A 19,862-nucleotide genomic window follows, 5' to 3' on the forward strand; every position below is an offset into this window, starting at 1 on the left:
GGCTCTGTGCCGATGGCTCGGAGCCTGGAGCCTGCTTCGGATTCTGTGTCTCCCTCTCTCTCTGCCCCTCCCCCGCTTACACACACACACACACACACACAGACACACACACACACACACACACACACACACTCCCTCTCTCGAAAATTAAATGAATGTCAAAAAAAATTTTTTTATTTTAAAAAATAAACAGGATTGGAGGAACTTTTCTCCCACCAAATGTGATTGGGCTGGGCCCAAAAGCCATTGAGGGATGGGAAAGGAAGACTGCAGGTGGTCCATACAGGTGCGGACACAAAATGAAAAGGTTTCGTGTCTCCCCACTCTGCACCCACTCGATTTCAGAGCTCTCAGTGACATCAGTGTGTACAGCCTGGAGCTGGGGAAGCCCATTTCCAACCCGCTTCCTCGGCCGGTCCCTGTTGGGGAGGGGACCAGGTCTTTCTGCTCTCTCTCCTTCGTCCAGAGAAGACGGCTGCAGGCAGAAATGACACAAAAATACTTAAAACCCATATGGCCAGCACCCAGAGGGTCGCTGGCTAGAATCCCTGCTAGAGCACAGACCAAGGACCAGGGGGCCAAGTGGGTTATCAGCCTTGAACGTGGGGCCCTCTTATCTCCAAATTACAAATGCGTCCCTGCTCTGGGCCTGAGAAGCCTGGGTGTGGACAAGGCTTGTACTGGGTGAGGCGACCCGGGGCGGGGAGTGGTGGGTGTGTGTGGGGGAAACAGGCTGCAGATCGGTGACGGGGCAGTCCCAGGGTGGTGGCCCAACCTCAGACACTCCCCTCCCCCTTCATCCAGAGCACATTGAGGCCAGACCAGAAGGCTCCATTCGCTTTCCTGAGGGGCCCCAGGGGACAGGGGCTCCAGGAGAGGAGCCCAGAGATGCTCCGCCCTCCTGCCCCGCCCCCAGGCGGCTGCAGAGGCCACTCAGACCAGGGCCATCGCCCCCAGGGAGGACGGGCTTCCTCCCCAGCCCCAGGGCATCCTGACTGCTGCCAGGTGATCTCAGTCACTGTCCCTTGGAGGTCCCTGCAGCCCTGAGGGAGACTCCTTCCCGTGCAACTGAAGCATTCTGGTGTCCCGAGGTGGGGGTAGGACAGTGCAGTCCGGCCGTGGGGACACCCCCAGGCCCCTGTGCCTTCCTGGAGACGTGGAGGGAGGGCCCTCCTGGCACGATGGGCCCGTCACCGCCTGGGGACGGGAACTCTGGCCCAGGCACACACGCAGCCCCAGGACAAGGGGACGAGAAACAGCGGCCAGCCCAGAACCAGGGTCCACTTCCCCACCCAGACACCGCCGGGCACCGAAGCAGCTACGCGGGGACAGCAGGTGCTGACCGGACAGCGCAGAGCCAAGAGCCTGGGGGATCAGGGCTGGGCTGCAGCTCCCTCCTGGGGACATTCCGTCCTCCCAACACAAGACCCTGGGCGGCTCCTGCACTGGCTGGACTGGCCCTGCCCCCTCAGGTGCCCCCTCAGGGTCCTTCCCCGTGTTTAATTCACTCAGAGAGAAACGGGGACCCTTCATCTTCTTAAGCCGGGGCTGCAAAGCCAGCGCCTAGGGGTCGGTCAGCCCACGGGACCCGAGGAAGGGGACAGCTGTAGGGACAATGGGGATGGGGGGTGAGGGGACCCCAGGCCTGTTGGAAGTGCGCTGCCCTCACTGCCACGGACACAAGCCAGAAATCTGGATTTTATGTGATCTACCCAGAGGTGCAAATTTTGGCCAATAATTGAGATGTCTGGGGATCCCTGGGCGGCCTGAGTGGCAGATTCAGCCCGGGACGGTGGCAGGTGGCCGGCCTTGGCCTTGAGGAGCTGGGTCCCTTGCCTCAGCTGTGGCTGAGGGGGGCAGGGCTGGTGCTCTCTCCCTTTCTTCCTCCTCCTCCTCCTCCTCCCCTGCCCCCACCCTTCCCACCTCTCCTCTCTTCTCTTCTCCCATGGGACCTCTCCCCTCCCCAAGGGACTGCCCCCTCTGCCCCTCACATTCCTCTCTCTGGAATCATCTCCTCCCTCAAGCAGGGAGGATCAGCCTTCAGGCCTCGGCTACACGTGGGGAGAGTGGGTGTCAACCCTGCCCAGCTGGGTGGCGGGGGCTCCATCCCAGATCCCAGGCCCCGTGACACTGGCTGGAGTGGGGGGACAGTGGCCCACAGACGCTGGCCAGAAGCAGGTCTCCGGAACCATGAGGGCCTCACCGAGAGCCAGAAGGAACTCTCTGGCATGGCTGGCCTCCCCACTGCCCCATTCCCCCCACCCCCCCCCCGTCACACCCCCCATGCTAACCGGGTGGCACCTGGGTGGGCCGAGACACCGGCCCATCACCTGGGGCTGCTGCCTTCCGGAGGGGCCGAATCTCTTCCCTTCTTCCCTGGGGATCCGGCCACCTGCAAAGGAGGGACAGAGAGGGACCCGGGAGGCCGGCGGCGGGTGGCTCAGCAGAGCGCGGGTCCCAGGGTGAAGCCAGGAGGCCGCCTCTGTGGCAGGGCGTCGGGGGAGGGGGTTGCCGGGATGCGGGGGTGAGGCCGCGCGTCTCCGGGTTCCCCTAGCGGCACTGGGGGGGGAACCTCTGGCCGCCACGACCCTTCTCACTACCGGCCGACTTGGAGACGGCGGTGGGGGAGGGTGAGCAGCTGACCCCTGGCCTCGCCGGCCTCCGCAAAGGCCCCGGCGCCCCTTCTTTCCCGGTTCACCGCCTTCCCCTCGCGAGCGACGCCAGCCCCACCCCACCCCCACCCTGCCGCGGCCTCCGCCTCCGCCTCCCCTGCCCCCACCCCGGCTCCTGCCCGAGCCCGACGGGGCGGCGCCCGCTTGGCCCGCGGCCTCCTGGACGCCCCGGCCTCGGGCCCGACTCCCCGCTCCCCGCGGCCTCCGGCGCCGCCTCCGAGCCCGCGCCCCGCTCGCCTCCCGCGCGCCCGCACCTCCCGCCTTCCCAGGCGCCTTCCTTGGCGTCGCTCGTCAGCCCCGCCGGGTCCCCGCGCCCGTGGAGGGGGGCTCGGGCTCGGCCAGGCTGGAAATGCGCTCCCGGCGGCTCCCGCGGCCCGCGGCCTTCCGCAGGACCACGGCGTCCACCCGGCGGCCCGCCTCGTCCACCTTCTCGCGGGCTCCGCGAGTGTCCCGGCGCGGGACGGGCAAGACCGCGGGGAGGGCCTCTGTCTGGCCTCGCTTGTCGCTCCAGCCCAGTGACTCCATCACCCAAGCGACTTTCAGCATCTCCCCTCCCCGCCACGGGCCCACGGGGCCCACGGGTCCGCACAGGCCGCGATGGCCACAAACTCGGGACTGTCCACCCTCTCGTCTCCTGGCTCCCCGCGTCGCTGTCCCTGGGCTCCTGCTGCCATGTGTCTCTCAGCGCCAGCAGGGCCACTAAAGCCGGGCCGCGCCCCCCTGGGCGCCGGGCTTCTCCCCTGTGGAGGCTGAGGGCCTCGCCCCCCGGGGCTCTGCCTCCGCCCGCTCCTGCTTGGCTTTGTCCGTCCCGTCACCAGGGCCAAGAACTCGCGGGGACCCGCTCCTCTGCCCGCGTCGCTCTGCAGGGTCCACTCCTTCTTCCCGAGCTCCTTGGCGGCCTCCTGGAGCGGGCGTGGAGTCCTGGATCACCAGCCCCAGAGAGTCGTCGGACTCCCGCCTGGCTCTCTCTCCTGGCCCTGCTGGGCCCACCTGTTGCCTCTGGCTGTGTTTCTGCGAGGCCGGCGGCCCTTCCCTGGGGGGGAGCCGGCCTGCCTGGGAGCGGGCCCTGAGCCCTGGGCCTGGGTCTCCGAAGCGAAGCGGGAGAGGGGGGCGTGCCCCCGGGGCCTCCAGCGCCTGCGGCCCGCCTCCGAGGGCCCCTCATCCAGCAGCAGGCCTTTCATCTGCCTCAGGACCCTTGTGTCCTCGGCGCGGTCGTGACACAGAACCCTCCGGACGCCGCCCTTGCCGGGGATCTGTCTGGGCACGGAGGCGTGATTTATGGCCTCGGCAAACTCCACCGGGCGGCCTCGGCCTTCTGGTCCCTCGCGGCCCTAGTGTTGCACAGCCTGCAACGTGCTGGGGGGGAGGGCAGGAAGGCCGGCTGCAAGACGGCTTCGACGGCCGCCTCCTCCAGGCCCTCCGGGATGCCGGTGACCAGTAGGGCCCCGTGCATGTCCGCGCGCAGCCCCCTGCCCCAGTGGCGCAAAGCCTGGTGGCCATGGTGCCTCCTGCCCACGGGCACAGACCGCCGGGGGGGGGGGGGAAGCCCGCAGCGGACTCGGGCTGGGGCGCCCTGTGCAAATCCGGCCCTGGAACAGCGCTGCAGGCCTTGGGGTGCAGGTTCCAGCAAACGTGGCAAGGCTGAGAGCTGGGGGTCTCGGGGCTCCCTCTGCCTCTAGCCGGCTGATGCGGCGGCCTTTCTGACGCCCCCTCTCCTGGGCTCTTGGAGGATCCGGGGGTGGGGGGGGGGAGCTTACGTGTCTTTGCTGGTTTGACCAGGCTCCCTGCAGGCTTGGCCTTGAGACCAGCCTGGGTGAGGTGTCTGGGAGCAGCACCCTCCCCCCACCCCCTCCACCCAACTGCTGGCCCCTCCTGGGTTGGATCCCTGGTCTCCCGCTCCAGCCAAGTGTGAAACAGGCACCGCCTTCTTCTTCTTCATTCTGGCAGTTTCTCTCTGCCAAGCCTGGTGCTGGCATCCGTCTCTCTCCGAGGTGGCTGTTGCCATCTCCATGGCAACCACTTTTAGGCTGTTGCCAGGGGCTGAGCATTTGTGTTAAAGAGCTCACTGGGCCCTTTCATGATTCAGGACCGTGCATCTCACCCAGAGAACTGGGTCTCACTGACCCGGGGCCAATCTCCTGGAACCGGGCTTTTAATTGTGGGGGGGGGGGTGTTACTCTGCATCTGGGGTGAGTTTAATGTTCAGGGCCGGAGGGCAGGGTCTGAATTGAAGCTAAACCTGGGTGTGACAGGGCAAGAGAAGCCTTGCTCAGGCAGGGCTGCATGCCCAGAGGTGGCCGGATGAGACCCAGGCTGAGCGGGCGGGGCTTTGGGCTTCCGGGGAGAGCCCCTGGGACACCACTAATAATCATATCATAGGGACCCCTAGGAGCTCACTTTAATAATATCTCAATAACTGTCCCCATGGACACTCAAAGCGCTGCCCCAGTGTGTTTCAGGGCTGCCACACCCCACGATGCTTCCAGAACGGTCTCCTCAAGCCCCGGGCCTTGCCCCTCCTCTCCCTGGCCCACCCCTCCTCTCTGGGCACACTGTGGTGGTGAGCCAGTCCCAGACCACAGGAGGAACGCCCCTCCTTCTATCTGGGCAAGATATGAGATGTGAAACCAGTGATTTTCTGTTTCTTTTTTAGGTTTATGTATTTTTGAAAGAGACAATGTTTGAGTGGGGGAGGGGCAGAGAGAGAGAGAGGGGACACAGAATCTGAAGCAGGCTCTGTGCTGTGCTGTCATCAGAGACCCGACGTGGGGCTCGAACTCACGAACCATGAGATCATGACCTGAGCTGAAGTTGGACACTTATCTGACTAAGCCACCCGGGCGTCCCTCTTTTTTTTGAGGAGGGGGGGAGGGAGCACGTGAGTGAAGGGCAGAGAGAGAGAGAGAATCCCATGAGGATCAGAGAGAGAGAAAGAGAGAGAGAGAGAGAGAGAAGCGGGTCTTGCCCGAAGCAGGGCTCGAACTCCCGAACCGTGAGATCATGACCTGAGCCCAAGTCAGATGCTTACCCGACTGAGCCACCCAGGAGCCCTCAGTGATGTCTTTCTCCTCAGCCCACCTGTGGCCGAGATGCCAGTCTGCCCAAGCATGGGTCTGTCTTGCAAACACCGTGTCTGACAAATTGCTCGCTGATGGTCTGCTCCAGCGGGGGCAGTGAGTGAGACTGCCTTCACTGGTCCCCTGTTGGTATGAGACCTGGGGTCCCTGGAGGGAAGCGAGAAGCCCCAAGAACGTATGGCAAGTGGTGGTGCTGGGTCTGAGAAACCGGGAAGACCCTTTTCTTTATCCCTCCAAGCCCTGTCCCAGCCCTTGGAGCCAGAGGTGTTATCTGCCAGGCACGGAGAGCCCCACTGCGCACCTTCTCTTGGGGCAGGGCTTGCAGAATGTTTTAGGGGGCACATTACACAGCACTCGTTGGATCCCAAGTGCAGAAACCCAAATTATCCTGGATTAAGCAGAAAAGGAATTCATCGGCTGGTGTTACTATAAATGTTCGGGTTGATTGGCTTCAGGCATGGCTGGTTCCAAGGCCCTTTCATTCATTTTTATTCAGCCAGAGACTGAGGACCGACTCCCATTGGACCAGTTGGGTCACGTGCCTGCAATCACAGGGATTGGGAAGGGGAATGAGTCCTCTGATTGGCCAGGCTTGGGTGTGTGAGGGTTAGTGGTCCCCACAGGAACCACCTGGTCCGTGGTGGGGGAGGGGGTTCCCACAATCACATAGAGACGTGAGCATTAGCAGGGAAAGGCCTGGATTCTCGGGGGGGGGGGGGGGGGGGGAATGGGCCGGAAGAGCTGAAGCCGGTTCTGGGTCAGGGAACAGCAGCTCCCTCCCCAGAACGGCTGCGCATCTCCTGGGTGAGGGTCACTGCTCTCCCTCCCGCGGGAGGTGACACTGAGCTGAGCCTGGAGGGAGGAGGTGGCCCTCTGCGGGGTAGCGTAAGGGAAGAAGTGCCTTCCAGGTGGCTGGTTTACAAGGGCCCCAGTGGCCAGATCGAACGGTTGGTGGGGGGGCGGAGTGTGGCTAAGGGGGGGAGTGCCAGGGCCAGGCCCGTGGGGACTGGTGGATGTGACCAAGGAGCACAACTTTGTTGGGTCGCCAAGGTCAGAGCTGGAAGCTTCTTTTCAGTTTAGCTGCTGGGTGACCCTGGGACAGTTAAACAACGCCTCTGAGCCTCGCTTTCCTCCTTCGTAAGTTACTCTGAGCTGCCGCGTGGGGTTAGGCGCCTGGCGGCTGCAGCGCACTCCTAGGACGCAGTAGGGCTTTGGGTAGAAGGGCTCCGCGGCAATCCTCTCCGTTATGATCCATTTTTGTCTGTCGGGGAGCCTGAGGCCCCTGCGGGAGGGATGTGCTGGCTCAGCGCGCCCTCTGGTGGGCGCTTGGGGACACGGCTCAGAAAAGAAAGAAGCCAGAGCGTTACAGATCCTTCCTCCCTCTCTTCTTCCTCCTCTCCCCTCCTTCCTCCTGGCTTTCTTTGCTTATCTTCCTTCCCCACACGCTCTCACAGAGCCTGCTCCCGCCTAGCGGGAGACCCAGCCACGACTGAGACAGCCCAGGCCCTGCCCTCCTGGGGTTCACAGTCCCTTAGGCGGTGGGGTGGGGGGACACAGGGATCCCTCCCGAGGGGAGCTTCACGTGCGACCCCTGTGCTCCAGGCTGGACAGACCCCCGGGGAGGAGGGCAGGACTGCAGTGTGCAGGGGCCTCAAGGGCCGCCGCGAGGAGGGCACTGGAGCCATAGAAAGGGGAGAGGCAGGGTCAAGTTTGTGACTCCTTGTGGAGGACGGGTGTGAGCTCCCTGCCCCCCACCCCACCCTAGGGCGAGTTCTGGGTGGCTCTGCTGGGATTGAGGGAGAGTCTGGCAGGCCACTTGGGGCGGGCTCTGTCCTTGCACGGGCAGGAACGACCTCCTGGCTCCCACAGCGGGGCGAGAGTGGGCGAGGGATAGCGGACACTGGGTTTCTGTGTGTGTCTCTAGGTGTGTGTGATGTGTGTTAGAGGTGGGTGTGTGTGAGGGGTGCAGGGGCTTTTGTAAATGTGTTGGTCAGTGGGATCGTGTCATGGGCAGGTGCGAGCCCAATGCCTCAACTTGAACGGAGCTAACCTCTGACACCAGCCCGCTCGGGTCCCCCCCCCCCCCGCCCCGGGGCGAGATAGATCCGATCCTTGAACCTGAGACCGCGGTGTCCTACCTGGGACCCCCTCCCCCAACTCTGTCCCCCGTCTTGGGCAAATGGCAGGTCCTACAACGGCGGGGAGGGAACAAGGAAGGAGCCATCACCTTGCACTCATTAGACAGACAAATCTTTGAAGGCTGGATAACGTCCCGCGTTGGGAGAGGGGGTCGGGGCCCTGGAATCCTCAAGCGCTAACGGTGGGGGCGTGAACGGGGACAGTCCTTGCACTGGGTGGCTTGGGGGACTTGGGAGAGTGAGCAGTCCACAGACCCTACCTCCCGGCAATCTGCATCTGGGACGCGTGCCAGGGACTGTCCCACTCGGCCCAAGAGGATGGGGCGAGGGTGTGGATCGTCACGTCTTTAGCAGCGTGCCATAAAACCACTTCGTGCCATAAAACCACAACTTTTGCCTACGCTCACGGATTCTGCGGTCAACAGCGCTGAAAGGGCGCCGTTGGGAACAGCTTCTCTCAGCCCTACGAGGTCTGGGGTCTTGGTCGAGGTGACACCAACGTCAAAGGCCTGGGAGCCCTTGGAAGCTTCGCCTCTCCTGTGTCCAGGGCCTGGTGTGGGGTGGCCTGACCGGAGGACTGGCGTGCCTCCAAGTGGTCTATCCGTGTGAATCAGGCGTCCTCGCAGCCCGGCAGCTGAGTTGCACACAAAAGCCTTCCGTTGCTGGCCTTGGAAGCCCCAGGACACCCCGTGTTATGGTACAGGTTTCACAATTCAAATCACCTAGGAAATAAATCAGTTCTAAAATGAAGGTCATGATAGTCAAGCAAACATGATTTTAAAAATGCAAGCTTATCTTAAATGTGTCACAAAGAACTTCCCGCCACACGTTATCACTGGGGGCAGCCGCAAAGCTCGCCCAGGTTCAGGTTCAAGGAAGGGGGATGCGGACGCCCACCTCTGGGGACGACCCGGAACTCGCAGCCGTGTCTTAAAACCGTGATCAGTGTCTCGCCTTGGAGGAGGGGACGATAAAGAGGTAAAATGGGCTGAGTTCTCGTTGTGCAATTCCACCCGGCGGGCAGAATTACAGACGAGACGTATTAACGACGGTCCCTCTGAGACACGTTACCCACAAGGGCTCTAAGCAAAGGATGCTTTGAGTAACCAAAGCGGGGAACAGCTCTCAGACAAGTTATCCAGGGGCGCCCGGCTGGCTCAGCCGGTGAAGCGTCCGACTTCGGCTCAGGTCACGATCTCGCGGTCCGTGGGTTCGAGGCCTGCGTCGGGCTCTGTGCTGATGGCTCAGAGCCCGGAGCCTGCTTCCGATTCTGTGTCTCCCTCTCTCTCTGCCCCTCCCCTGCTCGCGCTCTGTCTCTCTCTCTCAAAGATGCATGAAAACATCAAAAAACTAAATAAGTAAATACATTAATTAATTAAATAGCTATTATTTTCCCAAATCAACCAATTCAAGAGGAGAATGGCGTTGTGTTACGTTCTTGCAACTCTCCTTCGCGTCTGATTCAACAGAGGTTACTGGATCGTCCTACCCGCTTCTGCGTTCAGCCAGTTGCAACATCGCCACGCCGCGTAGCCTCTGGAGAATCCCACCGAACACTGGTGAGAGACTGAGAGTGAAAAAGGCAAATAACGCGTTAGTCCTCTCGTGACCACAGGTTTGATCCCACGGACCCCCTGAAATGCCTCTGGGAACCCCTAAGGGTTCCTGGAGCACACTATGAGAACCCCTGTCCCTATGGTTGCTTTTACCACTTCACAAGCAGGCTCGGGTTTTTTGTTTTGTCCTGTTTTCCTTCCCCTCAGACACAGGGAGGTGGGAGAAGAATTGTGCCAAGCGTTTGATATGCCCTTCTCTTCCAGCTGTTTCTATGGGAACCGTGGAGGCAACAGCCAGGGCTGGGCAGGACCCTCGGGCTTCCTACCGCCCTGCCTGGCTGGTGCCCGTGTGATCGTTCGCTCACAGGGCTCAGGGTTCAAGGCCTACTCCGATCCTGTGCCCTGGCGCTTCTGCAATGTTTCCATTTCTTGGGTGCCACAGTCTTCTTCCAGAAGTTTCTGAGACTCTCTAATTCTCTACTTGGCTTCTGGGACCATGTCCCCACCCACTCTGCCCCACTTCCCGCGCCCCCCCCCCCGCCTCCCGGGAGAGAAATGAATGGGGCCAGCTTCTGGGGGGACACAGCAGCCAGAAAGTGGGGTGAAGAGGACAGATGATCGCACCTGCCGTTCATGACCAAGTGTGGATGTAGAGGTAAGGGGAGGGGAGGCCAGATGGAATTACTTGGAACTGGGGCACAGACACTAGAATAAAAGCGGGCATGGTCAGTGGCAATGAAAACCGTGTTTGGAAAGACGTGTCGTGGGGGCGCCTGGGTGGTTCAGTCGGTTAAGCGTCCAACTTCAGCTCACGTTGTCGGACAAGTGAATAAAATACGCCAAAGGTGGCCCATGGGGCTAAAACAAACTCTGGTCTCTAGCTCAGAGACCCCTCGTCTGGATTCTTCTTCCTTTGTTTGCTGCGTGCGCAAACCCTCCCCCCCCCCGAAATATGGAGGCTTACAACTATAAATTACCCTTCCCGCTCGCATTCGGGGCTCAGATCTTTGGAGAAACGGTCTCCTCTGAGTCCGCCGGTGTTAAATGAACTCCCCGATCCACCAAGATCTCTGAGTGCCGCTTGGTTTTTCCGCCAGTGTTCCAGCCTGGTTCCGTAACAACTTCAGGATCTCACCACGGTTTGTGGGTTCGAGCCCCGCGTGGGGCTCTGTGCTGACAGCTCGAAGCCTGGAACCTGCTTCGGATTCTGTGTCTCCCTCTCTCTCTGCCCCTCCCCTGCTTGCGCTCTGTCTCTCTCTCTCTGTGTCTCAAAAATGAAAAAAAACTTTTTAAAAAATTTAAAAAAAAAGATGCATCGTGTTTATGTATAAAGCAGAGTTGGATTCTGGGCTCAGATCCTTGTAAATCGATTCTGCACAGACGTGAATGCCTGGTGGTACATCTGAGGGGCATGGAAGATATGAAACAAGTCAGGGCTGTTCACGGGCGTCCCAGCAAGGAACCTGCTTGGGATTCCTTCTCTCCCCCTCTCTCTCTCCCTCAAGAATAATAAATTTAAAAAAAATAATTGTTTCAAATTGATGATACGTAAATGGTCGTATTGTGTACATTTCAGGATACATGAAATCCATTCTTTTTTTCAAAAAATGATTTTATTTTATTGTTAAGATAGGGCGGGCAGGGGAGGGGCAGAGAGAGAGAGAGAGAGGAGGACAGAGGATCCAAAGCAGGCTCAGCGCTCACGCGGGTCTCGAACTCAGGAACTGAGCCGTGAGGTCGTGACCTGAGCTGAAGTCGGTTGCTTACCCGACTGAGCCGCCCAGGCACCCCATGAAGTCTGTTCTTAGAATGAAATGAAACCCCCCTGCTTCCTTGTATTTACTGAAGGCGGCCAGAACAAATTCAACATTACACATGTGGCTTGCATTTGGGGCTCCAATTAGATTTCTGTTGGACCACTTTGCTCTGGAGACCAGGGTCCCATCCACTGGGGGATCAGGAAGGTAAGAGAAGGGAAAAGCAGGGAAAATAGGAAGGGCTTCAGGGGGGTTGGTAGGGAAGTGAGTAAGCAGTTTGGTCCCCCCCCGTTGCCATGGTAACATTGCTATAAACTCTCTTCCTACATCAAAGAGAAAGAAAAAAGAACAAAAAAAGCCCAAGGTGTTTGGATGCCTCGTTTTATTTAACAGATGCTTATATAATGCTAAGTTCTCAATAAATGATTTCCACGGCGGTGACCTTCTAGGGAACACCCACTCTGGGTCAGCATCTGTTCCAAAGGGTTTTCATGGATCGTCCACTTTAACCCCCATCAGAGTCCTAGGAGGTAGGGTTCATGGTTATTGCCGTATAACAGAGGAGCGGAACCCAGGCCTGGGGGCAGTTCAGAAACCTTCCCGGGATTGGGGGAGGAGGGGGGACTGGAGAAGGAGAACCAGGATAGACATGGGACGGCTGGACCACAGAGCCTGATTTACATAGAGTGGGCAGATAAACGACGTGAAAGAAACGTGTTTAGAGTACCTGTGATATTCACACCTGTGAATGGCCCCCGGCCAGGGGCAAATGCTTTCTCTGGGAACCGGAATTCAGGTCTGATCTCACTGAAGATCATACACATACAAAATGATATACATATATATACACACACACACCACTGATTGTAGGTGCCATTTCCGACCCAGGAATACGAGCAAGAATGAAGCGTGGTCTCCGGGAATGAGGTCTGTATACCCTCAATGATATAGACACCTCACACGTGAAGCCCGCGGACCCTTACTGATGCCTGGGTGACACCCGTCACGCTGAACAAGGCTCCTTCCCCGAGAATGAGTCCTGGTACCACTGCGTGAGGCCAAGGCCTCCTAGACTTCCGCGTCACATCCTGACTTCCACCTGTACACAGGGGACGGGATTACATCCGGCTGAAACCTGGACTGTCCCGAAGGGGACCATGGAGGTCCGGTCCTGACGTCTCGCTGTCCCCTGTGGATTTGGCCTTTTGGGGCTCATCAGTGCAGGTGGGACCGCCCGTCTCCACGTCCTTTCCTCCTGTCCTTTGGAGCAGCACTTGGGACCCCAGCCACGCTGACTCCCGCTCCAGCCCGCAGCGTTACCACGGAGACCCGGCCCAGCTGGGGGAGGGGCGCGCCCATCCGCGCAGGCGTAGGACCTAGAAGTCAGGTCGCCTCGCCACTGCTCGGATTGGATTGGAGAGCAGGTGAGCGCCCAGACTCGGCCGGGCCCCGCTCCCCTCCCCTCGCCGCTAAGGTGGCCACGGCGCCGCCCTCCGGGGCACCTGAGCAGGAGCCGCGTCACTCAGGCCGCTGTCAGGGAAAAAGGGCATCGCAGCGGGCTGGCGGCATCCCTGAACGTGACACGTAGCCCCCCCCCCCCCCCGCGGATCCTCCAACAGCCCAGGAGAGGGGGCATCAGAAAGGCCGCCGCATCAGCCGGCTAGAGGCAGAGGGAGCCCCGAGACCCCCAGCTCTCACCCTTGCCACATTCGCTGGAACCTGTACCCCAAGGCCTGCAGCGCTGTTCCAGGGCCGGATTTGCACAGGGCGCTCCAGCCCGAGTCCGCTGCGATCTGTGCCCGTGGGCAGGAGGCACCATGGCCACCAGGCTTTGCGCCACTGGGGCAGAGGGCTGCGCGCGGACATGCACGGGGCCCTACTGGTCACCGGCATCCCGGAGGGCCTGGAGGAGGCGGCCGTCGAAGCCGTCTTGCAGCCGGCCTTCCTGCCCCCCCACCCCCGCCCCGGCACGTGCAGGCTGTGCAACACTAGGGCCGCGAGGGACCAGAAGGCCGAGGCCGCCCGGTGGAGTTTGCCGAGGCCATAAATCACGCCTCCGTGCCCAGACAGATCCCGGGCAAGGGCGGCGTCCGGAGGGTTCTGTGTCACGACCGCGCCGAGGACACAAGGGTCCTGAGGCAGATGAAAGGCCTGCTGCTGGATGAGGGGCCCTCGGAGGCGGGCCGCAGGCGCTGGAGGCCCCGGGGGCACGCCCCCCTCTCCCGCTTCGCTTCGGAGACCCAGGCCCAGGGCTCAGGGCCCGCTCCCAGGCAGGCCGGCTCCCCCCCAGGGAAGGGCCGCCGGCCTCGCAGAAACACAGCCAGAGGCAACAGGTGGGCCCAGCAGGGCCAGGAGAGAGAGCCAGGCGGGAGTCCGACGACTCTCTGGGGCTGGTGATCCAGGACTCCACGCCCGCTCCAGGAGGCCGCCAAGGAGCTCGGGAAGAAGGAGTGGACCCTGCAGAGCGACGCGGGCAGAGGAGCGGGTCCCCGCGAGTTCTTGGCCCTGGTGACGGGACGGACAAAGCCAAGCAGGAGCGGGCGGAGGCAGAGCCCCGGGGGGCGAGGCCCTCAGCCTCCACAGGGGAGAAGCCCGGCGCCCAGGGGGGCGCGCGGCCCGGCTTTAGTGGCCCTGCTGGCGCTGAGAGACACGTGGCAGCAGGAGCCCAGGGACAGCGACGCGGGGAGCCAGGAGACGAGAGGGTGGACAGTCCCGAGTTTGTGGCCATCGCGGCCTGTGCGGACCCGTGGGCCCCGTGGGCCCGTGGAGGGGAGGGGAGATGCTGAAAGTCGCTTGGGTGATGGAGTCACTGGGCTGGAGCGACAAGCGAGGCCAGACAGAGGCCCTCCCCGCGGTCTTGCCCGTCCCGCGCCGGGACACTCGCGGAGCCCGCGAGAAGGTGGACGAGGCGGGCCGCCGGGTGGACGCCGTGGTCCTGCGGAAGGCCGCGGGCCGCGGGAGCCGCCGGGAGCGCATTTCCAGCCTGGCCGAGCCCGAGCCCCCCTCCACGGGCGCGGGGACCCGGCGGGGCTGACGAGCGACGCCAAGGAAGGCGCCTGGGAAGGCGGGAGGTGCGGGCGCGCGGGAGGCGAGCGGGGCGCGGGCTCGGAGGCGGCGCCGGAGGCCGCGGGGAGCGGGGAGTCGGGCCCGAGGCCGGGGCGTCCAGGAGGCCGCGGGCCAAGCGGGCGCCGCCCCGTCGGGCTCGGGCAGGAGCCGGGGTGGGGGCAGGGGAGGCGGAGGCGGAGGCCGCGGCAGGGTGGGGGTGGGGTGGGGCTGGCGTCGCTCGCGAGGGGAAGGCGGTGAACCGGGAAAAGAAGGGGCGCCGGGGCCCTTGCGGAGGCCGGCGAGGCCAGGGGTCAGCTGCTCACCCTCCCCCACCCCCGCCTCCAAGTCGGCCGGTAGTGAGAAGGGTCGTGGCGGCCAGAGGTTGCCCCCCAGTGCCGCTAGGGGAACCCGGAGACGCGCGGCCTCACCCCCCCATCCCGGCAACCCCCTCCCCCGACGCCCTGCCACAGAGGTGGCCTCCCGGCTTCACCCTGGGACCCGCGCTCTGCTGAGCCACCCGCCTCCAGCCTCCCGGGTCCCTCTCTGTCCCTCCTTTGCAGGTGGCTGGACGATCCCCAGGGAAGAAGGGGAGAGATTCGGCCCCTCCGGAAGGCAGCAGCCCCAGGTGATGGGCCGGTGTCTCGGGCCACCCAGGTGCCACCCGGTTAGCATGGGGGGTGTGACGGGGGAGGGGGGACATGGGGCAGTGGGGAGGCCAGCCATGCCAGAGAGTTCCTTCTGGCTCTCGGTGAGGCCCTCATGGTTCCGGAGACCTGCTTCTGGCCAGCGTCTGTGGGCCACTGTCCCCCCACTCCAGCCAGTGTCACGGGGCCTGGGATCTGGGATGGAGCCCCCCCCACCCAGCTGGGCAGTGGGTTGACACCCACTCTCCCCACGTGTAGCCGAGGCCTGAAGGCTGATCCTCCCTGCTTGGGGGAGGAGATGATTCCAGAGAGAGGAATGTGAGGCACACAGGGGGCAGCCCCTAGGGGAGGGGAGAGGTCCCATGGGAGAAGAGAAGAGAGGAGAGGTGGGAAGGGTGGGGGCAGGGGAGGAGGAGGAGGAGGAAGAAAGGGAAAGAGCACCAGCCCTGCCCCCCTCAGCCACAGCTGAGACAAGGGACCCAGCTCCTCAAGGCCAAGGCCGGCCACCTGCCACCGTCCCGGGCTGAATCTGCCACTCAGGCCGCCCAGGGATTCCCAGACATCTCAATTATTGGCCAAAATTTGCACCTCTGGGTAGATCACATAAAATCCAGATTTCTGGCTTGTGTCCGTGGCAGTGAGGGCAGCGCACTTCCAACAGGCCTGGGGTCCCCTCACCCCCATCCCCGTTGTCCCTACAGCTGTCCCCTTCCTCGGGTCCCGTGGGCTGACTGACCCCTAGGCGCTGGCTTTGCAGCCCCGGCTTAAGAGGATGAAGGGTCCCCTTTTCTCTCTCTGAGTGAATTAAACACGGGAAGGACCCTGAGGGGGCGCCTGAGGGGGCAGGGCCAGTCCAGCCAGTGCAGGAGCCGCCCAGGGTCTTGTGTTGAGAGGACGGAATGTCCCCAGGAGGGAGCTGCAGCCCAGCCCTGATCCCCCAGGCTCTTGGCTCTGCGCTGTCCGGTCAGCACCTGCTGTCCCCGCGTAGCTGCTTCGGTGCCCGGCGGTGTCTGGGTGGGGAAGTGGACCCTGGTTCTGGGCTGGCTGCTGTTTCTCGTCCTCTCGTCCTGGGGCTGCGTGTGTGCCTGGGCCAGAGTTCCCGTCCCCAGGCGGTGACGGGCCCATCGTGCCAGGAGGGCTCTCCCTCCACGTCTCCAGGAAGGCACAGGGGCCTGGGGGTGTCCCCACGGCCGGACTGCACTGTCCTATCCCCACCTCGGGACACCAGAATGCTTCAGTTGTGCCAGGAGTCTCCCTCAGGGCTGCAGGGACCTCCAAGGGAAGGTGACTGAGATCACCTGGCAGCAGTCAGGATGCCCTGGGGCTGGGGAGGAAGCCTGTCCTCCCAGGGGGCGATGGCCCTGGTCTGAGTGGCCTCTGCAGCCGCCTGGGGGCGGGGCAGGAGGGCGGAGCATCTCTGGGCTCCTTTCCTGGAGCCCCTGTCCCCTGGGGCCCCTCAGGAAAGCGAATGGAGCCTTCTGGTCTGGCCTCAATGTGCTCTGGATGAAGGGGGAGGGGAGTGTCTGAGGTTGGGCCACCACCCTGGGACTGCCCTGTCACTGCTTTGCCCCCAGTGTCCTTCCGTGGCCGTACCCCCACCCAGGCCCCTGGCCTAACTGCAGCCGTATAAATCCTGCCATGCTTCGACTTTTCTCTGCCCCCACTCCTGGCCTCCTTCTCCACCTCCCACCTCAGGGTGGATGCTTCACCCTGCTCTGTGGACTGTTGCTGTCCATGCCCAGCACCCAACTCCCACGCTTCAGCTCAAGGCCTGTCCCCTGGCCCTTGTGCCATAGATCTGCCATGGACCCAGACTGAGGGGAACTATCTCCACTCCTCCCTGGGGGTCCTGCCTCCCTTCGGAGTCCTCATCCATACATGGCTACGGGCCACAGAGGGGCCCTTTTAGATCAGTCTGATGTGTGATTCGGTGTCTCCCTTCCCCAAACCCTTTAGAGTTTTTCTTTGTCCCCACAGATTAACATTTGGGGTCTATTCCTGCCTCAGGGCCTTTGCACCTGCTGCCCACCCCCACCCCCACCCCTTCTGCGGCCTGGAATGCTTCTCCCCAGGATGTTTGCACGGCTCTATCCTTCACTTCATTCCAGCCTTTGTCCAACTGTCCCAGTCCCAGGGAGGGCTTCCCCGACCACCCCGCGAAAAATGTAACCCTCCCCTCACATGCTCCCTTTTTCAGAGCTCTGACAGCCACCTGCCACACCCACGCGTTTCCAGATGACCCACTGACTGTATCTGTCGGGGGGGGGGGTCGTGGAGGGAATGGGTGACGCGGCCATCGCGGGCCAAAGTGCAGAAGGACAGGGCAGGTGGCCCAGGGGCCCCCAGGGGAGGTACCGCCGCAGCCCGGAACCCAGGTCGCCGCGCTGAAGGGTTCCACCAAGCAGACTTCCCCGAGGAGGGACCCGGGAGCCCCGGGCCCGCGTCCCTGCCGCCCACGCCGCAGCGCGAGAGGCTCCCGGACACCGTCCCCCGCCCCGCGCCCGAGGGCCCGCGGCCCCGAGGACACCGAGGACACCTCTCGGTGGCGGCCGGGAGGAGGCGGGAGGGACGGCGCGGGCCGCGCGGGACCCGGAGCCAGGCCCGGGGCTCGGCGCTGGCGCGGCGGCAGGACGCACGCCAAGTGCAGACCCTTGCGGAGCGTCGTGGGCCCGGGGACGGACAAAAGACGCTGCCGGAGAAGTGCACGCGGATGCACGACACCGGGAGGCCGCGGGGCGAGCATGCGCGGCGCAGGGTTGGCGATCGGCGCCTAGTTCGGGGGCCGGGGGGCCAGGCAGCCCTCGCTGACAAGGCGACCTTTGAGCGAAGAGCCGAAGAGGTGAGGGCTGGGGCGGGCGGGCGCCCGAGGGAGGCTCCCTCGGGAGGCGCGAGCCCAGGGGCCGCTCACGTGGGATCACGGACCCCACCGGGGCCGGCCTCCCGCGCTGTTTGTGTCCCCGCGGGGTCAGTCGGTGGGGGACAGATTTGGGCCGTCGTGTGCGTCCTTATTGGATTCTGCGCACAGACTAGGCGCGGGGGGATTGGAGGAAGGCAGGTTTTCACTGCCATTTCCCAGACGAGGCAAGTGAGCTCGAAGCCGGATTCGTCCTCCTCCGGGGCTCCCTCGCGGAACCGCGGAACCGTTCCAGCCCACGTGGCCGCGGTGTCCCTTTACCCCGTCCCCGACCCCACCTCGGCCCGCACGCTCGGGCCGGACCCGTCCGCCCCGTCGGCCAGCTCGGGTCCCGGCACTGCTGGGAACGGGGTGGGCTCCCACATCTTCCGGAGGGGAGGTCGAGGGCTCCAGGGCCGGCCGGCGCCGCCCCCTGCCCACGTCCCACCGCTCGCGAGAGGGGAGAGCGCCCGCACGACCTGCGGCTCCCGCGCCTCCCGCCAGGGGGCGCCCCAGGACCGCTGGTGAAAGGCGCGCGGCGCGGGCTCCCCCGGAGGGCGCCGGAGGCTGCGGCCACTGGCCCAGGACCTTAAAGGGCCAAAGCTCCACGTGGCCTTTGAACGTCAGGCAGCGGCCCGTCAAGGGAGGTCCCGAGATCAGCAGCATCAGCCTCCGCTGGAGCTGGAGATGCATATCCTTGAGCCCACCCCAGACGGAAGGAATGACTTGGGGTTGGGATCCTGCAGTCTGTGTCTTAGAAGGCCTTCCAGATGATTCTGATGCACGCCCAGCTTGAGACGGGTCTGCTGTGGGGTCTGATTATCTCCCGGAGCCCTGGGGGATCCGTTCGCAGTCCCGGGTGCACAGTGGAATCATCTGGAAGCCTTAGGGCTCTGGATGCCCCAGCCACACCTGCGCCAGTTCGGTGAGCGTCTCTGAGCGTGCGGGCCGGGCGGGGGGTGTTTGAAAGCTCCCGGGTCATTCCACACCAGCCAGGATGGGGAAAGCACCGTCCCCGGGGCCCCAATCAGGGCTGAGATGTCTCGTGAGGAACTGACCGCCTCTGATGTATAACGGGAATAGGACAGATGATGTCCGTTGGGGCGGATTTGAATTCCAACACATTACATCTCCTTCAGTCCTTCACCAGCCCTGGGAGGAAAGCTTCGTATCTATAAAGATCCCCCTTTCAGATGAATAAGTAGGGGCACAAAGAGGTTAAGTAACCAGCCGAGTTTGCACAGCTTGTAAAGGTTGGTGCTAGGGGTGACCCAGGCTCCAAATCCCTCCTTACTCTGTCCCCCCGAATGTCCCCCCATGACAGGTTTCTCCTGTCATATCACACCACCGTGTTGCAGGGTGGAGGTGTTCCATTATTTTTCCCTTTGGGGATGTCTAGGGGTGGCTGGGCACATCCAGACAAAGCCTGGTCTGGAGACGACATTCTAGTTTTCTGGGGCTTCTCTCCAGGAAAATCCTGGTATGTGTGAAACCACAGCCCTGGAGGCATCAGGTGGGTTGCATTTGGGGACTGGGCCCTTCAAGCCGTAAATGAAATCCCCTTGGATTATAAATAGTATTGGGGCACCTGGGTGGCTCTGACGGTCAAGCGTGGGAATCTTGATTCCGGCTCAGGTCGTGATCTCACGGTTTGTGAGTCTGAGCCTCTTGTTGGGCTCAGCCCTGACGTCGTGGAGCCTGCTTGGGATTCTCTGCCTCCCTCCCTCTGCCCCTCCCCTTTGTGCGTGCTCTCTCTCTCAAAATACATAAGCTTAAAAAAAATAGTATAAAAACTCTGGTGGAATTTCAGGTAACCCCAGGGACCTCTGCTTTCAGGGCCTTGATGTATGCTCGTGCCTGTAACGCTGGGGTGCGAGCGACAAACCGAGAATCGGCGGGTGTTTGGCTTTGCCCCAGACCCCTGAGCCTCTCCTGGTGTCTCTGGCAATCTCTGCTCCCACCTTCTGTCACCTTCCGGCAACCCAAGCCGGCTAGGCCCCCCGTGGTCACATGGCTGCTGTTCTCCCAGACGGGCAGCAGTCACAGACCCCAGGCCACCACCACCTGGATGCCGGAAGGC

The 19,862-nt window shown here is 62.7% G+C and overlaps 1 protein-coding gene and 1 pseudogene across 1 annotated transcript; one reads left to right on the forward strand and one right to left on the reverse strand.

Moving 5' to 3' along the window:
• Positions 1-3,371: 3,371 nt before the first annotated feature.
• On the reverse strand, positions 3,372-4,125 carry LOC122234270 (paraneoplastic antigen-like protein 8B). Its single transcript, XM_042970076.1, is given in 3 exon segments — positions 3,372-3,574; positions 3,631-3,972; positions 3,975-4,125. Coding segments are annotated over 3 exon segments (696 nt in total).
• Positions 4,126-13,064: 8,939 nt separating this feature from the next.
• LOC122234271 lies at positions 13,065-14,234 on the forward strand (annotated as a pseudogene).
• The last annotated feature ends 5,628 nt before the right edge of the window (positions 14,235-19,862 follow it).

The sequence above is a fragment of the Panthera tigris genome, chromosome E2 (assembly GCF_018350195.1).
Source record: "Panthera tigris isolate Pti1 chromosome E2, P.tigris_Pti1_mat1.1, whole genome shotgun sequence".
NCBI lineage: Eukaryota > Metazoa > Chordata > Mammalia > Carnivora > Felidae > Panthera > Panthera tigris.